The 23,750-nt window shown below is 46.7% G+C and overlaps 2 protein-coding genes across 6 annotated transcripts in view; one reads left to right on the top strand and one right to left on the bottom strand.

Moving 5' to 3' along the window:
* SURF4 (surfeit 4) overlaps positions 1-9,346 on the top strand; it is a 44,415-nt gene extending 35,069 nt beyond the window's left edge. Inside the window, exon 6 of one of the 2 annotated variants that reach the window (XM_029611163.1) lies at positions 6,244-9,346. In XM_029611163.1, the coding sequence (XP_029467023.1) occupies positions 6,244-6,510 (267 nt within the window). In that variant the 3' untranslated portion in view covers positions 6,511-9,346. The remainder of the gene's footprint in view (positions 1-6,243) is intronic. The other variant, XM_029611162.1, reaches the window with a different exon arrangement.
* A 515-nt stretch (positions 9,347-9,861) lies between these two features.
* The window catches only part of SURF2 (surfeit 2), a 36,360-nt gene continuing 22,471 nt past the window's right edge, over positions 9,862-23,750 (bottom strand). For all 4 annotated transcript variants that reach the window (XM_029611153.1, XM_029611154.1, XM_029611155.1 and 1 more), the window contains 4 exons: positions 16,328-16,431; positions 15,892-16,065; positions 14,626-14,807; positions 9,862-9,992 (listed from right to left, as the gene is read on the bottom strand). In XM_029611153.1, coding sequence (XP_029467013.1) covers positions 9,909-9,992; positions 14,626-14,807; positions 15,892-16,065; positions 16,328-16,431 — 544 coding nt within the window. In that variant the 3' untranslated portion in view covers positions 9,862-9,908. The remainder of the gene's footprint in view (positions 9,993-14,625; positions 14,808-15,891; positions 16,066-16,327; positions 16,432-23,750) is intronic.

Raw genomic sequence — 23,750 nt, 5'->3', positions numbered from 1 at the left:
GAGTTGGGCGCACAACGTTACACACTCAAGTGCAGTACGTACAAGTTACGCACGCAACTCGCGATTACTGGGCCAGGCGCATAACTACGACTTGTGCGCACATCCGTCTACGCGCACATATTCGAAGCACAAAAGATTTTACGCGTCTATATCCATGGCACCAGCAGAAAAGGAGCTCAAAGTTCAGGGCCTCTGCCCAGCATGCCACATCAGAGCCACACAACACGAAGAGGCCGACACCCTGTGTATCCAGTGTGAGGAGGTCCTGGGGGATCAAGCCCAGGGCCAGCCCCATCTGGGCCTGAGTGCTAGTTCCTCAGTAAGTACTCCGGACCTAGCAAATCCCAGCGGGCCCCCCCCCCCTTCAATCGGGGCCCCCCAGAGACACAGCGCCTCTTAGCTTGGACCCAGTGTCTATCTCCTGGGTGGGATTTTTCAAAGGCGTTCACATGCAGACGGAGCCTCCGGTAACATGGCCACAGCCTTCACCAGAGGACTGCTACGCTCCGGGCTCAGCTAGGCCCAGGGAAAGTGAATCCACCACCCGGAAGCCCCACTTACGGGGACACGGACATCTCGGAGGAGGAATCAGAGCCCCTGAAGGAAGGGGAACTCCCTCCGGGGACAGAGCCTCACCGGATCATGAGACGCTTCTTCACCAAGGACGAGCTTCCAGACCTGGTCACCCGCAGCCTGAAGGAGCTTGCTATCCCGGGCACAAGTGCCTTGGGGGAACTTAAGATGAATCCTCTGCTAGAGGGACTCCGTCAGACCTCCCGCCATTTCCCTCTGTTACAAGCCATTCAACAGCTAATTGACTTGGAATGGATTGCTCCAGAGTCCGCATTCAAAGGGGACGGGCTATGGCAGCCATGTACCCTCTGGACCCAGCGGCCAAAGACCTTCCGACATGCCCAAAAGTGGATGCTATGGTCTGTGTGGTCTTGAAGCGCATTACTATCCCAGTGGAGGGAAGTGCAGCACTCAAAGATGCGCAAGACAGACATCTGTCTTGCGCATCTTTGAGTGCTGCACTTCCCCACCTTATGGAACTCCTTGCCTCATGATTTACGCATGGAAACCCACACACCCAAGTTTAAAAAAAAACTGAAAACCTGGCTTTTCCAGCAAGCCTACCCCATGTCACCGCCCATCACTTAAAGTCCTCCGTAAATTATTCTCCTATCTAAGACTAAGAATGACTGAAAATTGCTTTACGACTGCTGATTCTTGTACTTTATGTTTATAGTTTCTTGTATCTATTTATTGTTTCACTGATTTTACGCTGCCTTCCAGCTTTTTCCACCCTCCTTGCGAATTGTATTTCTTTCTGTTAATTGTTAATGGATCTGTTAATGTGTATTTACTCTGTTATGTTGGGCAGCCGAGGCTGCCTTATAATGCTCTATGTAAGGGCTCTGCCCAATAGTTCCTGTTTTTTGTGAACCGATACGATGTGCGAACGGCTATCGGTATAAAAGAGACTTTAAATAAATAAATCTGGAATCCATCCTTAAACAGTCCTTTGACGTCGCCGCTATGTCCCTACAACTAGCAGCCTGCTGCACTGTTGTCACACGTGCCTGCCTATCACAGACCAGGAGCAACACCCCTGGGGAAGCCATGGAACCAGCAGTATCATTCCTCGCGGAGCTGCTTCCGATCTGGTACGCAGCGCAGCTAGAGGAGTGTCATCAGCTGTGGCAGCCAAGAGACAACTCTGGCTCCAAAGCTGGTCGGCAGATGCGTCTTCCAAAGCGAGACTCGCAAGGATGCCCTGCAAGGGATCCCTCCTGTTCGGCAGTGAACTAGAGAAACTGGCTGACAAATGGGGTGAGTCCCCACTACCGCGGCTACCGGAGGACAAAAGCAAGAGCAACCAGCGACCCTTCTCCCGATCCTCCAGGGGCAGAGGTTCACAGCGCTTCAATCCATACAGAAACAATTATCAAGCGCCCCGCCCTACAGGCAGGAACAAGCACAACAAAAGGGGAACCAGCTTGGGTCCATGTCCCAGCTGCAGACTTGCCCTATTCTACCACAGATGGGTCGAGATAGCTTCGGACAAGTGGTTCCTAACCATCATTCGAGAGGGGTACTACCTGGATTTCCTCCGAACCCCTCAGGACAAGTGCGTGGAATCCCCCTGCCACGACCCCTCCAAGAAAGTGGCAGTGGAAGCTACACTGACCAGACTACTGGCCCTCAAGGCCATAACCCCAGTACCTCCACAAGAAATAAATACTGGGCATTATTTCATTTATTTTATCGTCTCCAAGAAAGAGGGGTCGTTCAGGCCCATCCTGGACCTCAAGTCGGTCAACCACCATCTGAGGATGCCCCGCTTCCACATGTAAACCCTACGCTCTGTAATAAGGGCGATACAACCGGGAGAGTTTCTCACATCCCTAGATCTTTCGGAAGCCTACCTACACATCCCGGATCCATCAGGAACATCAGCGCTTCCTACGCTTCAAATTCCTGGACCTTCACTACCAGTTCCGGGCACTACCTTTCGGGTTAGCCACAGCACCCCGGACGTTCACCAAGATCATAGTGGTGGTGGCGGCAACACTGAGGAAGGAAGGAATCCTCGTACACCCTTACCTAGACGATTGGCTGATCAGGGCGAAATCCCCAGAGGAAAGTCACCAGGCAACCAACAAGAGTCAAAACTCTACTGGAGAACCTTGGATGGTTGGTCAACACAAACAAGAGTTTTCTGCAGCCCTCACAGTCTCTATCTAGGAGTCCGATTCGACACCAAAAAAGACAATGTCAGCCTGACTTCCGTAAGGAAATCAAAACTGAGGAACCAGTTACAAATCCTGCTGAGCGAAGCTTGCCCCACAGCATGGGATTACCTATAAGTCCTCGGTCTCATGGCATCCACACTGGAGGTAGTGCCATGGGCACGAGCTCTCATGAGACCCCTACAGCGCTCACTTCAATCGCGATGGAATCCACTGTCCCAGAACTACGCCGTACGTCTACAACTCCCGGGCAGAGTTCGGACCCAGCTACGATGGTGGCTGCAGGTCAGCCACCTGAGCCAGGGAACAAGACTATCCTCACCAACCTGGACCCTGCTCACCACAGACGCCAGCCTACGAGGATGGGGAGGACACTGCGAGGAGCTAACCGCCCAAGGGCAGTGGAACGCAGAAGAGCCGGGATGGAACATCAATCGCCTAGAAGTGCAGGCAGTCAGACTAGCCTGCCTACGGTTCATTCACAGACTCCCGAGACAAAGCGGTCAGAGTAATGTCGGACAACGACACAACAGTGGCCTACATCAACCGTCAGGGGGGAACCAGAAGCCAACAGGTGTCTCGAAATAGACCCTCTAATGTCGTGGGCGGAAGTGAATCTCCAGGAGATCTCGGCCACCCACATCGCCGGGAAAGACAACATCACGGCGGACTACCTCAGCAGAGAAAGTCTAGACCCAGGAGAATGGAAGCTGTCGACCACAGCGTTCCAAATGATAGTGAACCGGTGGGGAACACCAGACATGGACCTTCTGGCAAACCGGTCCAACGCCCAAGTACCCAGGTACTTCAGCTGCAGGCGGGAACCTCAGTCCCAGGGGATTGATGCCCTGGTACAGACCTGGCCACAGGGCACTCTATTATACACCTTTCCGCCGTGGCCCCTATTAGGCGCAATCATTCACAAGATACAGCTACACAGGGGACTAGTACTTCTGGTGGCTCCGGACTGGCCAAGAAGACCGTGGTACGCAGACATGAGAAGACTATTGGCAAGGACCCCCCTGCCACTGCCTCCACACAGAGACCTGCTCCAACAAGGGCCAATCCTCCACGAGGACCCAGCTCAATTCTCTCTTACGGACTGGCCATTGAGAGGGCGAGAGTGGATACTCGGGGGCTGTAATCGACACCCTACTCCGAGCACGCAAGTTCTCCACATTTCTAACGTACATAAGGATTTGGAGAGTATTCGAAGCCTGGTGCGAAGACCACGACATCATACCACGCTCAGTCAAAATTCCCACGATCTTGGAATTCCTACAGAACGGGCTACAGCAGGGATTGTCCCTCAACTCCATCAAGGTACAGGTGGCCGCACTGTCATGCTACGGCACCAAGAGCGAGAGCGACAGCCTCTCACCCGGACGTTTCACGCTTCCTGAAAGGAGTCAAACACATCCGCCCACCCCTAAAGTGGCCGGTACCTCTTTGGAACCTCAACCTGCTCCTGGATTTCCTAGCAGGAGCCCCCTTCAGGCCCCTCCACGGACTGTCTCTCCGACTATTGACTTTGAAGACGGCATTCCTGCTGGCAGTTTGTTCAGCCCGCCGCATTTCAGAACTCCAAGCACTGTCCTGCCGTGAGCCATTCCTATCCAGCTACGCACGGTCCCCTTCGTTCCTTCCCAAAGTGGTGTCACACATCCATCTCAACCAAACCATCTCGCTACCATCGCCGGATGAGTTCAAGAATTCGGAAGAGGCTCAAAGTCTACACCACCTCAACATGGGCAGACTCCTATTCAGATACCTGGAAATGTCGGAAACCATACGAAAAACAGAACACCTATTCGTCCTTCACAGCAGGAACAGGCAAAGGGAAGCGGCCTCGCGGTCAACCATAGCCCGCTGGATCAAAGAAGTCATCAAGGCGGCCTACGTAGAAGCAGGCAAGCCGCCGCCTCTACAAGTCAAGGCCCATTCAACTAGAGCCCAGGCAATGTCCTGGGCAGAAACCAGGATGTTGTCACCCGCCGAAATTTGCAGGGCGGCGACATGGTCCTCCATCCACACCTTCTCCAGATTTTACCGCCTGGATGTTCAGGCTTGGGAGAACATGGCATTTGCGAGGGCAGTACTAAGTGGGTCACGGCCAGCCTCCCACCCGGTTCAGGAGTAGCTTTTATACATCCCATTGGTCCTGAGTCCATCTGCTACACGCTAGGAAATGGAGAAATTACTTACCTGATAATTTCGTTTTCCTTAGGGGTAATATGAACTAGGGCTGACGTCAGATTGAAATCTGATCCATCTCCAACTGCTATCAGGAGTACACTATACCCATTGGTCCTGAGTCCATCTGTCTACACTAAGGAAAATGAAATTATCAGGTAAGTAATTTCTCCAATTAACAAATCTCTATACCTAATCTATAAATATGCACCTACATAATGTTGTTCCCGCAGCTTATATTCAAACCGGAAGTAACCATAATCATATATACGATCTCACGAAACGTCATGAAGTCAGTGAATATAAAGGTCTATATATACTAATGTTAAGGTTTCCAATGATTATAGTTCATCCGAATCAATGAACCATTGCTCTTCAACAGATTTCATTACTAATTAAAAGTTATTTCTTCTACAGAAACTATCAATTAAACCAGCCAAACTATACATAAGACTACTGTGCTACACTTTGCTCTTATTTCTCTGTTCCATTTTCCATACTACTATAGTTTTCTAACATCAAAATTATTCAATCAGTAATGCTTTCTACAAAAACAGACCACTCAATAGGGCCATTTAAAGCATGGGGAATTGTGGTGCACCATGAAAAAAAATAAAACTTTGTTCTAAACTTCTCAAAGCCGGAAACAAATCTCCTCCACTCTTCAATTGTATTTGACACACCACAAAAAAATTTAAATCTTCCAAAGAATGATGCAACTTGGTCCAATAGTCTACTAAAGGTGCGTTTTCCCTCCTCAATCGAATACAACTCTTGTGTTTTGTGATCCTCAATTTGGGTGTATAAGTTCAGCAGTGACTCGATGTATATTGTTTGGTCATAAAAAGCTTTTATTGGATAAAACTGGTATTTTTGGGTATACATTGATAATACCACATGAACAAGCTTATATATTTGATTTGTTGATTGTGTTCAAATTGAATTAAAGTGCAAGCTACATTGTAACACTTAAAATAACTGTAAAAGTTGAATTTCGTATATTGTTGCCTTTTAGTGTGTGTGTGTGAAGGAGTGAATGTTTAGGCATTGTAATAAGTGTGAGTTATGTTTGATAAGATTTTTTTTTAATGTGGATAGGAAAGGTAATGTTTGAATTTATATTGTACGGTTACATATTTTGTATAATTGAATTAAAATGGATGTTTAATAATTTAAAAAAGTATTTTCTTTTGTGGTGTACTCCCTATACTTGTATGTGATAAAGTATAATTAGTACCTTCATTGTATTCTATACCATTAAAGTTGTAGTGACTCGCATCGCTTAATCTTTCACCAGATTCTTCAGAATATTGTGGGCACAGCCCTGATCGTTTTAGTGGCCATTGGCTTCAAGACTAAGCTCGCAGCCTTGACATTAGTCATCTGGCTCTTTGCCATTAACATCTACTTCAATGCCTTCTGGACCATCCCAGTCTATAAGCCCATGCACGACTTCCTGAAGTATGATTTCTTCCAGACCATGTCTGTGATCGGTGGCCTTCTGCTAGTGGTGGCCCTCGGCCCTGGTGGTGTCTCCATGGATGAAAAGAAGAAGGAATGGTAATAGAAGCATGTTTCCAGCAGCTGTGCTTACTGCAGTTTATGCCCAAGACTGGTCCTTTTTGTCTACTTAAGAAAAAGAAAAGAGAATTCTGCATTTTTATCCTGTCAGCAGTACAACATGAGGCACGCTGAAGGACCAGCTTTAGAAAGACCATTTCTGACTGGATGTACACTGCCTTGGAAGTTTTAGATAAAAAAAAAAAAAAAGGAGAGGCTTAATATAAGAAATGATTTTGTGAAATTGGGGGCAAGGGGAGGAAACGTCTAGTTTCTTAGTAGGCCCAGCCCTGACCACAGAAAAAGTACGGTTCCTCATAATTAGATTCTTTATCATGGACTAGACCTCCTAGCAATACATTTAAAATTAAAAGCATAGGGGTGAGGGTGTGTAGCACATGCCATGATATTGGTATATATGGGTCAGTTTTTCATAGAGGTGGCTCCCAGCCATGGCACGGTTATTGCTAATTACCCATCCTGCCACTAGATGACTTTCCATGGTTATTGGGAGCCACTGGTACAATTAGATATTTCATCCTTCATGGGTGACAGGATGCTTTACTGGAACAGGCACAAAGCCAGCTAAGTCTCCATAGCGTTGGTAAAAGATAAATAAAATCTAGCCAATGCAAAATGAATGGACTTTACTGAGAATTCAGCACAGTTAAGTATTATTGGTGATGCAAAACAAGCGTGTTTTACTACTGCTGAGTTCCACTCCCCCCTTCCTGCTGCCATATGTCTTAATGCTAGCTTTAATATTTTATTTTTAATTTCACAGGCCAAGCTACTGTGAGATGCACATGTATTTGTTTACAGTGCCTGTACCTTCTGAATAAGGGTGGTCACAGTCTCCCCGCCACAAGATGGATTTATAAAGAGTAGCCTGTCTCCCCACCCCTCATAATCTTTGTAACATGCATATGCTGTAGTCATAACCTGTTCTTACAATTAGGTCATTAAATGAAGAAGAGGGGGTTCCTTTTGCATTAAAGCACAGCAGTCAAAGTATTTACCAATAGAAGGTGGATGGTCCAGACCTGTCAAAATGTTTAACACGGGGTTGGTTAATCTCATTGTTGTGTTTTAAGATCTCTGTGCCCTACTGGTCCTTATCAACTCTAAGCCAAGGCAGATTAGAAAGAATGCTGGATTAGGTAGGACTAGGCGCAGGGGCCAAGCATTGCAGGCAGATGTATTTCCAGTGTTTGTACTTTTGAAAACAAAAAGCAGGTACCGCTATAAGTGTTAGGCACAGTTACTAAAAACTCTGCAAAAGGAAGTGATGAGAACTCTGTGCCAACCTATTCCATCTCAGGTGTTCTTATAAAAGAAAACAAGCAGGTGAGATTCTCACAAATGACTGAAAAGTGGCCTTTGAACTCAGCGGAGCAAAGGAGAAGCGCTAGATAACTGTTTATTTATTGGGTGTTAAACTAGAATGGCCTAATCCACTGAAAACCTACAGTCAAGTCTTACCAACAGTGTTCCTCACAATTTGTAGTAATGTCTTTCAAACATCTGTTAATTTTATTTGCTGCAGTCCACCTTTGGGCTTCAGGGATGGATGTTTCCATGTGCCAAAACCTTTTCCTGCTTTCTGATTGGGTAATATTTCTCTCTTCTGTCGCAGGCTTTGCTTTTTAAGTATCTGACTCACTAAGCTTCCCCTCCCCTATAACCACAAAATGTCACCAGTTTCAACTGTAGATTTTGTTGGGGGGTGGGGGGGAGAATCCTCCCTTGGCCTCTAACTGATTTGTAAACACTCATCGAAGGAATGCCAAACGAGGGCTGTGACTGCTACATCTTAGATGTGTAGTTTGCACATTCTACCTTGCTGCATTCTTGTGTTGCAGGTGAATGTAGAGGGAGTTTGGCTGGATGGTAAAGTTGTGTGTTACCCTTCTATAACATCAGCCCAGGCCTGCTTAGCCTGTGAGGGTCAAATGCTCCCCTTAATCCTGCTTGCTTGCTCTGCTCCTGTGAAACTGACCTAAGACAAATGCTGCTTGCTTCTTTTCTTTTACGAGAGCATAGTACCATGCTAAACAGCTGCATTTTATTTCATGGTTTCAAAGCCATGCACAAGCACCTCTCCTCCCCCTCAGTATTCTTACAGTTCAGAAACAGGAGCTGTTCTGTAAAAGTAGCCAGCCTCAGAGATGAAAAGGCCCTAAGCTGAAACAGCATCACACGAAAGCCACCCTCTACAAGGAAAAGAATGGCAGAGGGAACTGGCGAATGAGATACATGCAAACTGAGCTGCCTTTTGCCAAGTGCCTCATTTTACAAAGCAGTCCTATTGCTATTTGTTAAAAATCTTTTTGTGGGTTCTTTATAGATACAGCTCTTCTGTGCTTATCCTCTCCCCCTGTTAGAGAACCAGTCTCTCTTTCTAAACAAAGGAAACAACACTGGCCCTTTGCTGCTGCTGTCACACATGTCCCAGCTCATTTCAGGGAGGCGGCGAGCTTCCTGCAGGTTATGCTACATCAGTCCTACACCTGTGTACAAGCATGAACTTAAGGCACCCAGATGCTCAAAGGTCAAAACCCGTCCCCACAACTTCCCTGCAGCCAATTCACCTCCAATTTGTAAAACATTTCAGAATCCTCACTTACACTTAAGGAAAGTGTAAAATTGGCCTGCAGTGTGCTTGCATTCATATATTTTATTTTGTTGGAGACTGTGATGGAGTGGGGTGGTTTGGTGTTCTCTGTGGGGAAAAAAAAAAAAGAGTGCCCCACTCACTTTAATGCTGTATTTTGTATCTCTCGTGTTAATGTTTTAATTTGGAAAGTGACATCTAAATAAACAGTGGCATATTTGTGGTACAGGTATGACTATGTTCTGCAGCAAATTCACCCTTGCATTACAGGCTCGGTAATGCTAAGGGTGCAAGGTACAGGGAATCACTCTTGTGTCTTTCTCTCACTAGCACCTACACTACAGAATACAGTGACCCTGCTCCTATGTTAATTCTTCTAGCTGAAAGAAAAAAAAAAAAAAGGAATACCAGTATAATCACCAGGTTGAGAGAGAATATAAACAAGTATCAAAGCAAATAGGGGCAGGATCTCCCACCATCAGAACACCATCCAGATACTAACTAAACAGCCCTCAGTGTGTAATATAAGCAATACTGGAATCCATAACAGAAACTGCTTTCCTACAGTGTTTTGCACTGATATGTTAACTCCTAAACATCCCCCATTCTGTGCTGCTTGGACTATCACAGAGCTGTAGGGGTTAGGATTACGCACTTGTTAAGAAATTGTTCTGTTTGTTCCTGTTAAAATCACTAAACACACAGGCCACTACTTAACTAGAACAAAGTTTGAAAGTGAAAAAAAGTGCAGTTAGTTTTAATATCATGCTAAACCTTCAAGTACAAACTTATTTGTTCTTTACTGCTTTCTGGGACATTTTGGGCTTGCAGTGGTAGCTCTTAAATTTCTTCTTTAAAGAGCCCAACTGTCTCTGCAAAGAAATGGAAAAAAAATAATTAAATATTAACTTAGCTTTAAGGCAAGCGTTCCTCCTATAGAGGCATAAAAACCCAAAAGCTCCTCTTACAGGGGTGTGCAGCATCCATTGTATATCACTGATGGCTGAACTTTGGGGTCACTACACCAAGAAGGTGCCACGCTCAGCCCATGTGATGTGTGGTAATTGTCTCATTATCAATCCAGAGAACCTGAAATTAAAGGCTGTGCTGCTGCCTTTCAGATCTGTTTTGTGCTTTTATTACAGAGCATAAAACAGGAGGTGCTTAGACGATCCCGGTCACTGCTGTTGTGGGGGATAGGAAGGGCCTAGATTTGTACTTTTTTTTTTGGCCTGGAACACCCTCCTCTATGCTAACTAGAATCTGCCCCACCTTCACTCACTAATTGAAGTCAAGGGGGTCTGAAGCAGAGGGACTACAGGTCTTCATTCATGGCTGCCAGAGATTTGTCTCCAAATAGGGTTCACTGGACTCCATGACACTACCATTCCACAGACAGTGGCCCTCTGAAGTCAGTTCAAGTGAATACCAGAGGTAACTCCAGGGGATGACTATGGAGAAATGTAATCTTACCTGTTCCTTCCCAGATCAGTCCAGACTCCTGGGATCATGCCTCCCCTTCTAGCAGATGGAGAAAGTTTCACTGACACATAACGCAGAGTGCCACCTGCAGTCCTTCAGTATTTCTCTGGCTCCAGAAGATGGAAGAGAGTGCTATCCCTGCTGGCTGAAGGAAAGATCACTCCTAGGAGGTTGCCAGGCCCGGGTGGGGCTATCCCTCCTAGTACTGAGTGGAACGAGCAGGGGGTCGGGGATACTTATCTGTCTCGGGTTGTTGGACACCTGTGGAAGGGAATAGCTGGTGGGGCCAGCTACCTTCTCTCCAGGAGAACAAGTGAACACCGGAAGCTTGGCGCTTCACAGTCAGGAAAGTAACTTTTTTTCTTGTCTTCTTTCTCCAGCGAATAAATTAAAAAAAAAAAAGAGAAAGGGGGAAGGAGTCAGAGAGCAAGCAAGGCTGAGTGGCAAAGTTTTCGGCGGCCAGGAAGGCAGTTATTCTGCCGAAGGTTGATTCCTGGGCAGCTATCCCATACCACCGCGTTGCGCAGTGGGGCTGCTTAGACACATGGTTAGGTCCAATTTCAAGGGGCGGCTCCTCTGGTGATGACGCATGGTGCTTTGTGCCGCTCTTTTGCAGCGATGCGCACGCCTGATTATGGCGAGCTGGACTGTGTTTCTGCTGCCTCTCTGTCAGAGAGGGTGGGTTGGGACTGGTAAATGCCACATCAGTGTGACTGCCGAAGCATCGTTCAGGCATGAGAGCACCTCTGAAGGAAGCCACCCCTCCCCCACCAGCCACGGGAAAAATTGGCCATTTTGTCTAGGGCCGGAGGCTCACCAGGCTTGTGGGGGAGGGGGGGGGGGGAGAAGACCAACCTCCCCCATTGTTTCTGGTGGGGCAGGGTGCTGTGCACAGGAGGGGGATTGATTTAGATGATTGTCCTTATGCATGGGGCAGATTTGGCTTGCCAGGCGGCTGGTCGTAAGTCCTCTGAGAAGCTGTGTGGTATGTGACCGGACAAGAGATCTTGGTCCAATGGTGCAGGGCTATGAAAGGTGCCCCAAGTCCTCAGAACGAGGGCAGTTCCGGGCAGTCCAGGGATAGACTCCGAGGATTCTGACCAGTGGAGCTCCGCAGGTTCCTGGTTTCCCGGCTCCCTCTACGCCAGTCAAGGACCCAGTGGGGACGGATGATGGTCCGGCTGAGCAGGTTCAGGATTCGGATGGAGTTGGGGCCCTTAATTCCACAGGTTCTCGAGAAGCTGGGCATCAAAGAGCCTCAGGAAGTGTCCAATCAAGAGGGAGTGGACTCAGTCATGGATGGCCTGAGAGGTCCAGCGAAAGCCTTTCGTTTTCACAAGTCTGTAAAAAAAAAACAAACAAAAAACTGGTAGTCAGGGAGTGGGGCAGTCCAGAGATGGGTCTGAAGGTAGGCTGGGCAATTTCAAGATTGTATCCATTGCCGGAGGACACCCTGGAGTTGTTGGCGATCCCCAAGGTGGATGCATCAGTGTCTGCAGTCATGAAGAAGACTACCATTCCTTTAGTGGGTTCAGTAGCGCTGAAGGGCATGCAGGGGCAGGAAGTTGTAAATTCAACTCAAAAGGATATTCAAGGTGTCTGCATTTGGCATTCAGGCGGCGGTGTGCAGTAGTTTCATGCGGAGGGCAGTGTGCGCTGGGTGAAGCAGTTACAGGCTACAAGATCACTGTCTCCATCGGAAACCAAGCAGGCGGATTGTCTAGAAGCGGCAGCAGCTTAGGGAGCGGATGCCTTATGTGACCTCATCAGAACTTCTTTGAGAGTCATGATGTCTGCGGTGGTCTTGTGTGGGAGCCTTACCCTTCAAAAGGGAAATCTTCTGTTTGGTGAAGACTTAGAGGGGCTTGTAAAACATCTCAGTGAGACTAAGGGGCATAGGCTGCCAGAAGATAAGCCCAGAGGAAATAGAAGTTCTTTTGCTGGGCGGGCCCAATTTCAGTCAAACTGTCTCTTTTGGCAGGGTAGGCCCTCAGTCGAGGCAGAAAGCCGGGCAGAGAGGATCCAGCCAATGAAGCAAAGCCAGTCCACTCCTCGCTTCCTCTGGTGGAGGGTATTTGACTATTTTATGATAAGTGGGCCAAAATCACAGCAGACCGGTGGGTCCTCAGCGTGATAAGAGACGGTTATGTGTTAGAATTCTCTCGACCGCTAAGGGACTTGATCATGGTGGCCCCTTGCGCTTCAATCGGTGAGAAAATGGTGGTTCAAGAAACTGTGGAACAGTTACAAGCGCTGAGGGCCATAGCTCCTGTTCCACTGGAGGAACAAAGGACAAGACGGGATTCCATATACTTCATAATACCAAAAAAGGAAGGGTCTTTCTGTCCAATTTTGAATTTTTTATTTTTTTTTTAAGAAGGTGAATGTCATTCTCAAGGTTCCTTGTTTTCAAATGGAAACGCTGTGGTTGGTGAATGCAGCGGTGCGCAAGGGAGAGTTTCTGGAATCTCTAGACTTGACTGAAGCTTACCTGCATATTCTGATCCATCTGGATCACCAAAGATTTCCAAGGAAGTGAAAGCCTGGTCTATCAATCGTTTGGAGACAAGGGCAGTGTGGTAACGTGTTGATTGTGTTTCTGCCTCAGTTGACCAACTGGGTGGTGCGCATTTTTTATTTATATATTTTCAATTTACAAACAAGACCGCTTGCATCGAAAAGAAAACAATTGGATAAATTGATGAACCATGGGGCGGGAAACTGCCAAACCCACTTGGAAGTCCTCTGCAGCCAAGAGCCTTCCTCCCCTGCTTTAACTCCAGCCAAAAGTATGTGGCAAAGGTCTGCCAAGAAGATCATGTTGCCATCTTGCGGAGAAACCAGATGCAGCTCTAACAGAATGCATCCTAACTGACCTGGGCAAAAGCTTACCCACCACCCCCCCATTCATAGAAGCCAAGACAAGGACATCAGATATCCAATGTGCAAAAAGAAGCCACTTCACTCATACACCACAAACAAGAGCTCTGACTACCAAGAGCATAGGAGACCAACAATACCTTAAGACTCTACACACATCCAAGTAATGAAGCTTAGCCCAGTATCACTCAAAGGAAAATTGGTTCTTACCTGCTAATTTTCGTTCCTGTACCAAGGATCAGTCCAGACCTCTGGGTTGTGTCTCCCTTCCAGCAGAGGGAGTCAGAGAAAACAAAAACTGAAAAGGCACCCCTCTTAACCTGGTGTGCCACCTGCGATCCCTCAGTATATACGATATCAAAGCAGAATAACCAATAAAGGAGAACAAATCCTCAAACATAACAACTAGTGGCTACAACAATACATGTGGTAAAAGAAAAAAACCGTACCGCTGCATAACATATCAAATCAAGAAGATTCCTTCTCATGCCTGTAAAGAACTCTGCCGAGGTAAGAAGAAGGAAGAAATCTTCAGACCCAGAGTATGAATCCTCCTAAGTTTCTAGTTCTACTCCTTTCCCACACTCTGCAGCAGCAGCCTCAACACCCTGCCACCTGCTGACTCACAGCTGCAGCCGGGAGAGGAGGAGGAGAAAGCTTGCAGTCACCCGGACTCCTCCTACAACAGAATACCGACACTATGAATTTCAGTCTTCTGATCTGGCTGCTACCTCCTGGAAGGACCTATTTCTTCTGTTTTCAAATTCTTTTTTTTTTTCTCTTAGTAATGCAGCTACATCCCAGGGACAACTGTGCCTGGGTTTGTTTGTTTGATCACCTACCATCTGCTGGAGACAAAAGACTACTGGCAGGCTGAGGTCAGCTCGGATGCCTATAAGGGATGATGTCAACAAACCTTCTAGTCTCTGTCTTCATCTGCTGGTCAGTGGACATAACCAATTTGTTTAGACTGGTCTGATAAGGAATTACTTATATAAAAGGTCCTGGGGAAGATGGCCCCAAATCTCCTGGAGCTTCCCACAGAGTCCTGATCCCCTGGAGCTCCATGTGCAGCAAGGCCAGAGTGTTCCCTGCCTCACTGCTCAACTCCTGCTGCTCTAGGAGCTGGATGCAAGCACTCACCTTTCGCCTTTTTATGCTAGTCTGTGTCCATCTGTCCACGTCCATCATTCCCTCCTGTCTGCTCCCGTCATTCTCCTCTTTTTCCTTGGATGCCACCCCCTCTTCCTCATCGTCCGTCAGGAATCCATCACTCTGTTTCTCATCTTCTGTAGCCCCCTGGCTTTTCCTGTTGAATAACTGAGCTAAAAAGAAAAGAAGGTTGGGTGGGGGAGGAATGAACAGTTCGGTCAGCTTCAGTCTTAGCATTGCTACAGAAGGTGGGGGGGATGGCGAGGAGAATACAGAGCACACAGCTCTAGCTCTGCAACCCTAGCACTGCCTGCAGCAGGAATTTGAGGGAACACAGCTCCAACCTTAGTACTGCCTGCAGGGTAAGGGCTGGGACAGCTCACAATTGGCTTTAGCCATGCAGCCCAAGCACTGCTGTGGAGGGGAGTAGGGATCAAAGCCCTTTAGCTATAGCCCAAACATCAGGAACTAAGGAGGTATAGGTCTGACAAATAAATAAATTGCCTACAGGTGCTAAGGAGTGGTTCTCAAACACAGCCTCCTACCTTGACTATTTTATAACCCTCCTACATTTTACAAGTCTGCAAACTTCTATAAACAATTTCCATAGCTCCAAAAAAACAACTTACAGCCTTGGTACCAAGTACTTATCAATCCCTATGAACTTTTCCTATTCTACAATATTCTCTTAGAGAAAAGAGTCCATGCAAACTCAAGATCTTCCGCGCAGAACTAGCCAGTCTGCTTTTCGGGGCACACTCATCCTTGCTACGCACATCTGAAAGCCACAGCCACCACCATCAGAATACTCATTTCCCTCCTCACATATCCTCAAAAATCCATGCGGATAGGACACTAAACCAGCATTATACAGGTGGGACACACACCCTTCTCATAAGCTGGCCTTTCCCTTTGAAACGTAGGCTTGAAAATGTGTTTAGCTAAGATATCCTAAGCTATATCTCCCCTCACAAAGGATCTGGCACTACTGCAGTCTCACCTCCTTACTACAGGCTGGAGCTAACCCATTTCTTACTGCTAAATGTGAGAGCTGTAGCAGGAACCACTAACTATTCTCCCACAATCCCCTAGTTTGAGGGCTGGCCCCATGGCAGAGACTCTTGTTGTTCCTTGTGAGACTTACATCAAGCTTACAATGCATTCAGAACAGACATGGAAGAAAAGACAACCACCGCTCAGGAAACCAAAAACTATTTCTAAAGGGCCTTAAGAAACGGGAAAGAAGTTTCAGCTTACATGGGTAGAGGTCACTCAGGCTGTCGTCTGACTCGTCTCCTTCCTCTTCACTGGATGCGGGCTGCCAGAATTCCCCCTTCTTCCCATCCCCATCGGGTTTTTCCCTCTGCACTTTCTTCCTATGTTGCAAGCAGGCAGGGATGTATTCCAAGCCGTTTTTCTGGCATTCTTCATCTGGGGACAGAGACAAAAAAAAAGGCGATGGCATACAAGGAGAAAAGGAGACCCCAAAACCTTGCTATAATATGCACTCTCCCACACCTCCATCACAGGCTTCACCTCCCGTTGTCCCACAAATATTTCTTTTGTCCATGCGGACGAGATGCTTAGTGAACACAGTTTTCAGAGTCAGAGGGCACAGAGCGTTCAGGGGATCTAGGGCTCCCACTGGCCGAGTACCCTCTGGCACACTGTGGATGTGAAATGACTTCCTTACATTTCTGCAGGGCCCGCAGGTAACGCCTCCCCTGCACGTGGCGCAGGACGTGCTCTGGCACCTTGTTAATATGGCGAAGTGTTAACTTGCAAAACAGCTGGTGTCTGCGGAAAATACAAGAAAATGCTAAATCAATGAACCAAGGAACCAGAACTGGCACTATTCAATGCCTGAAAGAAGAAAACAGCAGCAGGAATCTACAACATAAAAAAAAGAAAAAAAAAACACATAAATCTCAAATTAACTTTCTTATATCTGGGGAACCCTAAGTGGTCCCAGGTCACCTCCCCCACTTCACTCCTATTCTCTGCCACCCTTTCCTTCCTTTTCTGAAATCACCGAGGAGAGAAATGCCCAGCTCTCCTCCAAACTCACTACCTGTTCCTCTGACCCTATTCCCACCCAGTTTCACAGCTCTGTCTCACCTCCCACCATCTGTTACATCCTCAGTCTATCAGTGCAACTGTTCCTGCTGCCTTCCAACATGCTGTGATCACACCTCTCCTCAAAAAAACCCTCACTGGACCCTACCTGCCCTGCTAACTATCATCCCATCGCCCTCTCCCTCTCATATCCAAAGTACCCAAATGTGCTGTTCACCTCCACTGTCTTGACTTTCTTTCTCCTCAAACCATTCTGGATCCACTCCAGTCTGGCTTTGCCCTCTACATTCCACAGAAACAATCCGTGCCAAAGTCTCTGGTGACTTGTTCCAGGCCAAAGCAGAGGACCTCTACTCGATCCTCATCTTCTTCAACCTATCCACTGCTTCTGATACTGTTGATCACCACCTTTTTGATACTATGTCCTCACTTAGTTTTTGGGATTCCATCCTGCCTTGGTTCTCTTCTTACCTCTCCCATCGTACCTTTGGTATACTCTGGTGGATTCTCCTCCATCACTATCCCAATAATTGGCGTGCCTCATGCTCTTTTTCTTTATTTAAAAATATTTCTTACTCCCCCTCCAATACGTTTGGGGGTGAGTTACAATAAAAACAAATAAATAGACATGCACTTAAAAACAAACAGATGGACATTAATCTTGCTGCAAAAAGACTAAATAATGATAGAGAAACAGCACTAAATGGATAGTGCTTACTCCATTGCAAAAGCATTATTGGGACCTCTTTTCTTGCTCTATACTTGTTTCCTTGGTGCTCTGATCTCCTCCCATGGCTTTCAGTACCATATTTGTGCTGACGACCCCCAAAATCTACCTCTCTACACCAGAACTTTCACCAGGAATCTAACTGCAAATCTCAGCCTCTTTGTCTGATGTTGCTACCTGGATGCTGCACCACCACCTTAAAACGGAACTTATCTTTTCCCCAAAACCTCTGTCCTTCCTCCCTTTATCTGGATAACACGGTCAACTTTCCGGTCCCCTCAGCCTGTAACATGTTTCTTTCTTTGTAACATCATCAGAAATAAACAATTTTGAAACATATCACCAAAATCTGTCCCTTTGTTTCTGAAATAACCTTACCTCCCACTTCGACTACTGCAAATGATAAGAACATAAGAAATTGCCATACTGGGTCAGATCAAGGGTCCATCAAGCCCAGCATCCTGTTTCCAACAGTGTCCAATCCAGGCTACAAGAACCTGGCAATTACCCAAACACTAAGAAGAACCCATGATACTGATGCCAGTAATAGCAGTGGCTAATCCTTTCAGGTCTCTTAGTAAACCATCTCTTTCCACTACAATCTATCCAAAATTCAACTGCATGACTTATCTTCCACCAAAGTCACCACATTCATACTGTATAACCCCTTCTTAAGACTGCAACGGCTTCCTATCCATTTCAAGTTTCTCTCACCTACAAGTGCATTCATTCAGCAGCTCCTTACCTCTCCTCTCTTATCTCACTCTATAACCCTCCTCATGAACACCATCACTGGGCACATCACTGTTATCTAGGCCTCTCTCTTCCATCACCAACTATTTACTTTCCACCTAGGTGCTCCATATGCTTGGAACAGACCTTTTTTTTTTAATATTTGTTTTATTGGAACCAAAGCGAAAGGTTGAACAATAACAATTCAACTGATAAATACATAAAGAACACAGTAGAATATCCAAGAAACATTCGTTTCCTGAGATTCATTTTGAGGTAGACTTCTTAAGTTAGTGTGTCATGCTCCCCCACCCCCCCCCCCTTGGACCTTATTTATATCATCTAAAAAAAATCAACTTTAGAGGCTGCTTTTAAATAGTATCCCCTGGTTCTCCTGATCATACTCTTTTTGGTTTTAATCATTTTCCACAATAAATAAAACTCCCTCTTATTTGTCCTGTTTGTCTGTCTTCAATATATGGTAAGCTCTGTGGAGAAGGGACCATACAGCACTGCATATATCTAGTAGGGCTATAAAAATAAGTAGTAGCAGTAACCTGTATTCCCACCCACCCACCCAACCCGATACCAAATACAAAAAACTCTGCTGGGAATAAGGTAGGAACTTATCTGCCCTCAGCGTTCCTTCTGTAAGGAGCCGTACTGGAAGCACAAACTACTCATTGTTTATGTTTCCAGGACTAGAACAGTAAGCCATGGTGACATTCTTCTAGTGCTGGAAGTGTAAACAATGGATAGTTTACGCTTCCAACATTACTCCTTACAGAAGCAATGCTGGAGCACCAAGTACAGGTGAGTTCCTATCTTGTTCCAGACAGGGTTTTTTTTAAATTTGGTATTAGGGGTGCCCCAATATAGAAAAAGTTTAGATGGGTGGATGGATGAGAGGGTCCTCAGCAAAGCCTATTATTTTTATTTATTTATTTAAACCATTTTTTTGTATACCGCTATTCAATACATCACAGCGGTTTACAAGAAAACCATCCATAATAAAATTACATGACAATTACAACAAGATATAAATGATACATAGTGGAAATAATACAGAAAGTAAAACATCTGTTGCAAATTCTATACATCAGCATTCATGATAGAACAGCACCTTCCACTACAAACTTTTCTCTACATAGCCAGGTTATAAGCCCTTTTATAAACATTTTTACATCATTCCGGTAAGGTGTTCCAGAGGACTGGGCCTGCAATAGAAAAGCTCTCTCTCACACCTCCCCGATATGTGCCGGCCGCACTGTTGGAACTTCCAACAGACCCTTATTTTGCGATCTCAAAGCTCTGGATGGGATATAAATATGTTCTCTGGAACCTACCCATGGAGTATTTGTATTATTTATTCATCAATTTATGGATTAGTATGAGTGTCTTATATTTGACTCTAGCTCTAATCAGGAGCCAGTGTAAGTCAGCAGGAACAGGAGTGATATGATCATATCTTTTCGTATCTGAGAGCAATCTTGCAGCAGAATTCTATAACAACTGGAGAGAACATAAAGTTGAGGAAGGAATACTCAAAAGTAATGAATTACAATAGTCTATTCCTGAAAAAAAATGGAGAAATTACTTACCTGATAATTTTGTTTTCCTTAGTGTAGACAGATGGAATCAGGACCAATGAGTTATGCTCCCCTGCCAGCAGATGGACATGGAGTCAGATTTCAAAGCTGACGTCACCCTACATACACTCCTGTAGTGACCTCAGCCCTTCACTATTCTCTTCAAAAGCCACTGTGGACATGCTATTGAAAAATCTTGTTTTAAAACATGATTAAAATATGATAAAAACGGATAACAGTAACTGTACTCTACCAATCATAAACACTGAACCCCAGTAAGAATATAGATGCACTGATCTAGGGATTTGATGACGGCTTACCCATAATCTCTTGGAATCGATATCCATTGGGCAAATCCTTAGCACCGTTCTTGGGCAGCCGTGGGTGGGATGCAGAGTCCAACTAACTACACTAAGGAAAATGAAATTATCAGGTAAGTAATCTCTCAATTTCTTAGAGTGTAGCCAGATGGATTCAGGACCAATGGGATGTACAAAAGCTACTCCCGATGGGGGTGGGAGGTTGCCCGCAGTCCGGTTAACACTGCCCTTGCAAAGGCTGAATCCTCTCGGACCTGTATGTCCAGGTGATAGAACCTGGAGAAATATGCAAGGAGGACCACGTCACCACTCGGCAGATATTGACAGGAGACAGCAATCTAGCTTCCGCTCATGAGACCACCTGAGCCCTAATGGAATGAGCTTTAACCTGCGAAGATAATGACTTTCCTGCCTCCACATAGGCTCCCGTGACAACTTAATCCAGCAAGCTATGGTAGCCCATGAAACTGGTTCACCCCGCTTCCTTCCACCGTGAAGGACAAACAGGCAGTCCATCTTTCGGACTGGTTCTGAAACCCAGATACCGCACCAAAAGTCTACTGACATTCAAATGACGGAGGAGGCGGTATTCTTCTGCGTCCTTGTGCTTATCTAGGGATGGCAAAGAAATGGACTGATTCAAATTAAACTCCAAGACTACCCTGGGCAAGAAGGTAACTCTCCTGAAGTCATCTGGAGGAACAGTTCCCAACACGACAATGCCTGTAGTTCAGAGATGCGACGTGCTGAGCATATAGCTACCAGGAACACCGGTTTCAAGGTTAATAAACGCAAGGAAAGACTGCACAGCAGCCGAAAAGAGAGCCCTGCCAAAAATTTGAATACTAGATTAAGATTCCACAAGGGAACTGGCCACCATAGGGGTGGTAGGAGGTGCTTCACCCCTTTCACAAAACGGGCCATGTCCGGATGAGCCAACAGGCGGGTTCCGTTCACCTCGCCTCTGAAACAGGAGAGCCGCTACCTGGACCTTAAAGGAGTTAAGGGTCAAAACTTTATTCAAGCCGTCCTGCAAGAATTCCAGAATTAATGGGATTTTGACTGCCCAAGGGGGGACACGGCGTTCCTCGCACCAGGCCTCAAATACTCTCCAGACCCGCACATATGCTAGGGATGCACAGAACTTCCGAGCTCGGTGTAAGGTGGCAATTACTGCCGCAGAATTTCCTCGCTTCATCAGGCGAGCCCTCTCAAGGGCCAGACTGTAAGACAGATTCACATCGGATCCTCATGAAAGACTGGTCCTTGCTGTAGCAGGTCCCTGTGCAGTGGAAAGCACAGTCTGATCTCCACCAGAAGTCTCCACATACCATGGATGCCTGGGCCAATCTGGATCGACTAGTAGGAATAATCCCCTTGTGGTGCTCGATTCTGGGAATGACCCTGTCCAGCAGGGGCCACAGAGGGAAAACGTATAGCAACTCTTGTTTGGGCCAGGTCTGAATGAAAGCATCGATCCCCAGGGATCACCGATCTCTTTTGCGACTGAAGAATCGGGGCACTTTCGCATTGTGAGATGCGGCCAGCAGGTTGATGGATGGGACACCCTAGCAATCTACTATCAGCTGAAAGGCTGTGGCCAAAAACGCCCATTCTCCTGGATCCAGACTCTCCCTGCTTTAAAAGTCTGCTCTTTGTCTTTTCCTGTGATGTGTGAGGCTGAGATCACGTGTAGATGTATTTCTGCCCATTCATTAAGGAGATCTTTCTCCTGTGACACTTGCTAGCTCTTGGTTTCACCCTGGCGGATGATGTAGGCTACCTTCGTTGCATTGTCTGACATTACATGGACCCCTTCACCCTGGAGTCTATGGCTGAATTGTAAACACACCACTATGACTGCCCAGGCTTCCAGGCGGTTGATGTTCCAAAGGGCCTCTTCCTCGGTCCAACATCCCTGGGCTGTCAGTTCCTAACAGTCAGCTCCCCAGCCCTGGAGGCTCACATCTATTGTAAGGACCAGCCAGTTCAGAGAGGACAGCAGTACACCCCTGCTCAGATGAGCTTCCTGTAGCCAACAGTGGAGCCGAGAGCATACTCCCAACAGTAAGTGGAGGTGAATCGAATAGTCTTGAGACTACGGGTTCCAACGTGACAATAGTGAGCGCTGAAGTGGTTGCATGTGTGCCTTCTCCCTCGGCACTACCTCCAGGGTTGCCGCCATCAAACAGAGAACTTGGAGATAGCTCCACACCGTCATGTGTATCATGCTCATCAACTGACAAACTTGGGACATCAACTTCCTTATCTGCATGGTCGGAAGGAAGACCTTGCCCTGCTTGGTGTCGAACTGGACTCCTAGATATTCCAAGGACTGGGAGGGATTGAGACTGCTTTTCTCCAGGTTGACAACCCAACTGAGTTCCTGAAGCAAGGAGGTCGCTCTTTTGCTCACCCGGAGACTCTCTTCCACAGACTTGGCCCGGATCAACCAGTCATCCAAGTATGGGTGCACTAGGATTCCCTCTTTTCTCAATGCTGCCATTATGATCACCATATCTTGGAAAATGTTCTGGGGGCGGTGGCTAGGCCAAAGTGCAGTGCCTGGAACTGATAATGGTGACCCAGTACCGCAAAAGCGTAGGAAACAGTGGTGTTCTTGATGGATTGGAATATGTAAGTAGGCCTCAGATAGGTCCAGGGAGGTTAAAAACTCTCCCAATTGTATGGCCTTTATCATGGAGTGTAGGATTTCCATGCGGAAATGGTTCATTTGTAGATGTTGGTTGATGCTCTTGAGGTCCAGGATGGGGTGAAAGGAACCTTCCTTCTTGGGTACGATGAAATAGATGGAATAACACCCCGTATTTTCTTGGGGCGCAGGTACTGGGATTACAACCCTCATCCTGAGGAGCCTTAAAAGAGTAGTCTCCATAGCCTGCTTCTTGTGCTGGGAGTGGCAAGGAGACATCATGAATATGTCCCGAGGAGTGCTGTGAAATTCCAGCACATATCCTTCTCGTATGACCTCCAGTACTTGTCCTAAGAGATCTCGACCCACCTCTGGTAGAAGAGGGATAGTCTACCCCCTATCTCCTCGTTCTAAGGGTGGGTCGGCAAAAGTTTCATTGGGAGGTTTGGGACAAACCCAAACCCGCCCCTCTCCCTCTATTAGGCTGTCCACTACAAAAGGACTGAGACTTCCCCAAAGGGCCAAGAACTCTGAAATGTCAAGTTTCTGTATGGGTGAAAGCATTGGGAACCCCTGGATCAACCCCTCATAGGCAAGGGACGCTGTATCTGCTTTCTCTTATATTCTGGTAGCCGAGGAACTGGAGATTCGCCCCATTTACTGGCCAGCTTTTCCAATTTGCTTCCAAAAAGGAGTGATCTTTTAAAGGGCATCTTTGTAAGATTTGCCTTGGAGGTTGCAGCTGCTGACCAATTCTGCAGCCATAGCTGTCTTCTGGCCGCCACCACTGAGGCCACTCCTCTGGTCAAAGTACAGACTAGATCCAAGCCTGCGTCAGCTAAAAAGGTGGCAGTGGGTTCCATAGCCGCTCTGAAATTCACACCCTGAGTCATGCACCTCCTGAAAGATTAGTAGGCACAAACGAGCTACCAGGGCACTACAAGAAGCAATCTGTAAGGTCATTGCTAGTGTGTCAAAGGTCTGTTTAAGGATAGACTCCATCAGTCTATCATGCGTAT

The sequence above is a fragment of the Rhinatrema bivittatum genome, chromosome 8 (assembly GCF_901001135.1).
Source record: "Rhinatrema bivittatum chromosome 8, aRhiBiv1.1, whole genome shotgun sequence".
NCBI classification, from domain to species: Eukaryota; Metazoa; Chordata; class Amphibia; order Gymnophiona; family Rhinatrematidae; genus Rhinatrema; species Rhinatrema bivittatum.
The sequence above is the reverse complement of the archived record's forward strand: the minus strand, read 5'-3'. Positions and strand labels throughout refer to the sequence as shown.